Genomic DNA, 5,331 nt, shown 5'->3' with positions numbered 1-5,331 from the left:
GAAGTTCTGACCATCTCTTAACGTCTTCCATGGAGAAATTCTCGAACTCAGTTTTAGTTAAAGATGTAGGAAAAACTTCAATTTTAAGAGCGGATGAGTTGTTGGGATCAAAAAGAATGGAAGCTGAAGATGCCAGTACAGTCACCTCATGACCTCTCTGGACAAGCTCTTCCAGGATTGTCTTCATATTCATCCAATGGCTGTATTCTGCTGCCCACACCAGCACCTTTCCACAACTCCCAGAGCTAAAGTAAAAGCTCAGTTGTATTAGCAGAATTACTGAAGTCCATTTCACAGACATCCTGGTGCAAAGTAATGCTTGTTTTCCAGTTGCTGTTCCTTTCTGTCATTTCTCATGGTTATATCCAATGATAAATTAGCCAAGAAGTTAAAATGTAACTCATACTTCAAAGTACATACAATATCATTAAATCAACATTCCCAGCATGTGGATGGCAAGGAGACAAATGAAGGTAAATGACCTGTTTACACAGATATGATTAATTTCCCTTTTATGTTTCTGAGTGCTATCCTTCAGCTAATATCAAGGGTCTTGTATAGACATGCCATCTGTCTTATGCAATATATTTTAGAAGAGTGTCCAGAATTGTATCAGTGAAAGGTCATATTTCTGCAGTCCATTTGACACAAAACTAAAGATAAAATGACTAAACATGGTCCACATATTTTGTACACCTTGTTGACATATAATTTAAATATCATACAATTTATCAATTATTGTGTAAAATTTAATGTTTCATAGTATATTCACAGAATTGTGCATCTACCACAACAATCTATTTGAGAGCCCTTTTATCTCCCCAAAATAAGCCCTATAGCCTTTAGCCTTTTCCTCTCCACCTCTAGTTTCTGCATTTCCCCTGTACTGGGTAATTGCTAACTGCTTTTCTATCTCTATAGATTTGCCTATTCTGGACGATTTTTAATACATGGAATCATACAATATGTGGTATTTCGTGACTGGCTTCTTTTATGTAACATAACATTTTAAATGCTCATTTATGATATAGCATATACATGTTGATTCTTACAACCATCATGTAAGATATTGAGAGTGTGAAGATGACACTATCTTTACAAACTTTGTTAAAGTAATCAAAGATAAAGAGAGAAAAGGAGAAAAGTAAATCAAGCTTGTAGTACATTCAGCATTAATCATTAGGTTAACTTGTTCTCTGACTCACTTCCTCATAGTTATTTGGCTATTGTCCTAGAATTATGCAGATTCTGTTACAAGATTATAGTTCCTCTTAACTCTTCTATAGATAATAACTTAAACATTATGAAATGATCAACTCTCCTTCTGAGATATTCCTTCAGGTCCAGCACACTGATAAAACTACCAACTCAGCAGGTCTGAAGGACCTCACTGATGCCAGCTGATCTGAGGGACTTCACTGATGCCAGTTGATCTAGAGGACCCCACAAGGAACTGACTCAGCAAGAAATGTTGTTTCTTGCTCTGATAACTTTGTCCCCATTACCCTGAACAATCAATTACCCAGACTAATAAATTACCCAAATTTTCCAGTCCATCACCATCTGTGATCTCCTTAAAACCTCCAGCCCAGAACTCCTTGAGGAGTTGGATTTGAAGTTCTCTTCTTATCTCCTTGCTCAGTGCCCTGCAATTATTAAATTCCTTCTTTGCTGCCAAACCTGACGTCTCAGTGTAATCAGACTATTATTGGACAGTAAACATATGAACCTGCTGGTCCTATAACAAAACTTCAATGAAATAAGTAACTGCAAATATAATAAACTAGAAAGATAACTATCATTAGAAGTGGAACTTAATGATGTAACAGAATTGATGAAATCTCATGATAAAACAAATAAGTGAGGAGTTATTTCTTAGGAAGAGCAAAGAAACTTGTTTCTTGAGATGGAAACTACTCCTGATGAAGATGTTATGAAGACTGTTGAATGACAACAGGAGATTTAGAATATTACTTAAACTTACTTTATAGAGAAGCATTAGAGTTTGAGAGGATTGATTTCAATTTAGAAAGAAGATCCTCTATGGGTAAAATGCTATCTGACAACACTGAATGCTGAAAAAACTCTTTTGTGAAAGGGTGGGTTAATGTATGTGGCAAATAACATTGTTCTCTAATTTTTAAGAAATTGCCACAGCCATGCCAACTACTAGCAGCCACCACCATAATAAGTTATCAACCATCAACATTGATGCAAGACTCTCCGTCAACAAAAGTTGCACTCACTGAAGATTCAGATGATCATTAGCACTCTTTAGCAATTATGTGTCTTTTAATTAAGACATGCACTTTGTAGACTTAATATTATCGCAGACTGAATATGCTACAGCATTGTCTAAGCATAACTTTTTATATGCCTTAAAAATCAAAGCAAATTGTGTGACTCACTTCATTGCAATATTTGCTTTATTGTAGTATTCGAGAACCAAATCTGCAACATCTCAGAAGTATGCCTTGTATTAGTGAAAACACTTAATATGAGCTAAATTCTAAAATATGTATTTCAGATGAAGGGGCTCTATTTACTCACCACTTCTGTTCCTCTTTGTGAGAACCATGCATATCACCTACTTTCAGTCAGTCATCTTGGCCAGGTACATTAACCCACCCTTTCACAAAAGATTTTTTTAAAGTTTCTAATTCACACAAAACACAAACATACACACACTTTCTGTCATTCCACACAAAACCCAAAGTTACCAGGTGGTTTTGGAAAACAAATATTTTACATCACTTTACCTATGTGGACCCTCACTAATTAGCCGATAATACATTGAATAGCTATAATATAAAGATTATTTTGATATGAATCACATGAATAATGCAGGATGTTTAGAGTTCCAGAGAAAAAACACAAGTACTTCTTTATGAAATAATTAGAAAAACTTAACGAGGCAGGAACCATATGATATAAGATGAAAGCTTTGATTGCACCTAGGCAGTGTGTGGCCAAGAAGGGATTTTCCAATAAAGAACAGAAGGAGTAAAGGTCATGGACATATGGAGAACATCCCAATGTGTGTGGATCACAGAGAAAGTTGAGGGCAGGAGATTGCAAAAGACAGTTAATTTGGAATGAAGACCTTAGGCAGTCTTACTTGTCACACTATGGATTTGGATTTTAATACACCACCAAAATTTACTTAGACAACTTTTAAAGAATGACAGTTATGAATCAAGATTTTCCTTTAGCAAGCAACTGTGTCAACTAACACTGGCATGTAAAGTCAAGACTTTAAAATTAGTGGCTCACGCCTGTAATCTTAGCACTTTGGGAGGCAGAGGCAGACGGATAACGAGGTCAGAGGATTGAGATCTTCCTGTCTAACATGGTGAAATCCCCTCTTTACCAAAAATACAAAAAATTAGCCGGGCATGGTGGCGGGCGCCCATAGTCCCAGCTATTAGGCTACTAAAAATACAAAAAATTAGCTCTGGGTGGTGACAGGAGCCTGTAGTCTCATCTACTCAGGAGGCTGAGGCAGGAAAATGCCGTGAACTAGAGAGGGCAGAGTTTGCAGTGAGCGAAAATCACGCCACTGCAGTCCAGACTAGGCGACAGAGTGAGACACCGTCTAAAAAAAAAAAAAAAAAATTAAAATAACAAAATGTGAGATAGAAACTTAATACCTTAGTTTCATTTTGTCACAAACAAATGACAAGAAAGAGAAGTATTTCCAAAGTTACTTCAAGAATTCATAGTCAAATGATTAGTTGAGCCCACATACACTACTATAATGTTTAAAATTTTTTATGTAGAAATAGTGCCTGTTAATGCAAAGGAGAAAATGAGATTCAAATTACAAGTGGAAAACCACACTTTCTTCACTGTATAAACGGCTGCTTATAAGGGTTGGAGGTAGTACTAACCTTCTGTGGAATCTGGGCCAAGTCTGAAGCAACGAGATCAGCCTTCTCTTCTGTAAGGTTTTGAGCAACTGGTCCCAGAGAAAACACCACAGTGCCATCTTTGCCAGATATATGGGCAAATTCTTTCATTTTCTACAAAGAAAATAATTTCTGCATCATAAAGATGCAATGTCATGTAGAATAATATAGTTTACTTATGCTTTAATAAAAATCTGAAGAAGTTTCCATATGTATAGTTATATTGTCCCTATATTCTGCCATATACTTCCAGTCTCTGCCAGAAAGTTTGTGTTAGAAACACATGGCTTCAATACATAGTAATTATTTACTAGAAACGGTACCCCACCAAATAATTATACAGAACACTTAAGTAATAAATATACAGCTCTTTTAATATTTGGTAGATATCTAATTCTAAAATCATAATGGTTTGCAAACTCATAAAAATATTCCTTGAGGAGTGATGTCAGTAAAATGATGAAATAAGGCCCCCAAAATTACTTCCCACACAAAAATACAGCTAGTAACTATGGAAATACAAAAAGTCACCCTGAATTCACGAGAGCTAAAAAGAGAAGAAGAAAATCCCAAGACTCATACACATGGGAAAACTCACTATCTGTAAGAAGAATAATTCTTTTGGATTATGACACCCCTTTCACACACCAAGAAGACACACCACTATGAGAGAACTTTACCTGAAGTTACCAAGATCAGAGGAGGAAATTTAAGGGGAATGTTCAGTTTCCTCATGAATCTGTGATTCTTTTTGCGAAGCCCATTTTTGTCCTACCCCAAGAGAAGCATTAGTAGTGGCTAGAGGGTTGAATGACCTGGGGTGAATTGGAAACAAGAGTGGGAGTACTAATCACAGTGACAGGCACACAGATCTCAGCAACTGCTTGGTGTTCCTATTAGCAGGAATGCCACGCTGCGGAGTTTGACCAGTACCATAACACTGCAGGGGCCAAAATCCAAGGAAAGTCTGAATCTTTGGCACGTATTTTTTTTACAATTCTCCGGTCCTCATGCAGAGCTTTTCTATGACCTGCAAACAAGTATAACGTTTGAGATTATGTTTCAGTTATTGCTTAAGTCTCTCCAAGACCTAGAAATCACTGCAAGTCTGGTTTTAAGTTACAGTGCAGAATTAAAGTTCAGATACTCCACAAAATTTTTGATAAATTCAGTGCACACCTATTTTAAAAATTCAGAAATCACAGCACATATGAATAGAAAGTTGAAAAAAACACACTTTAGAGAATAATCCAGGAAAAAGATGATAAATTTTGCAAAGAAGTGGAAATGTTTTAAAAATAAAAAGAAATCCAATTAAAAAAAGTAAGTGAAGTGAATTGAAATGCTCATTAGAAAACTTAAACAGCAGACTTGGTCAAACAGAGTAAGGAATCAGCAATCCTAAAGGTAAAACATATGTAAT

At 36.0% G+C, this 5,331-nt stretch overlaps 1 protein-coding gene across 1 annotated transcript in view; it reads right to left on the bottom strand.

The window, feature by feature from the left end:
• Window positions 1-342, bottom strand: part of LOC108542086 (UDP-glucuronosyltransferase 2B9-like) — a gene marked incomplete at its 3' end in the record, with an annotated part of 6,976 nt that extends 6,634 nt beyond the window's left edge. The window contains exon 1 of the mRNA XM_017891932.1: window positions 1-342. Coding sequence (XP_017747421.1) covers window positions 1-301 — 301 coding nt within the window.
• Between the last annotated feature and the right edge of the window lie 4,989 nt (window positions 343-5,331).

The sequence above is a fragment of the Rhinopithecus bieti genome, unplaced genomic scaffold (genome assembly GCF_001698545.2).
Source record: "Rhinopithecus bieti isolate Rb0 unplaced genomic scaffold, ASM169854v2 scaffold_22627, whole genome shotgun sequence".
NCBI classification, from domain to species: Eukaryota; Metazoa; Chordata; class Mammalia; order Primates; family Cercopithecidae; genus Rhinopithecus; species Rhinopithecus bieti.
The sequence above is the reverse complement of the archived record's forward strand: the minus strand, read 5'-3'. Positions and strand labels throughout refer to the sequence as shown.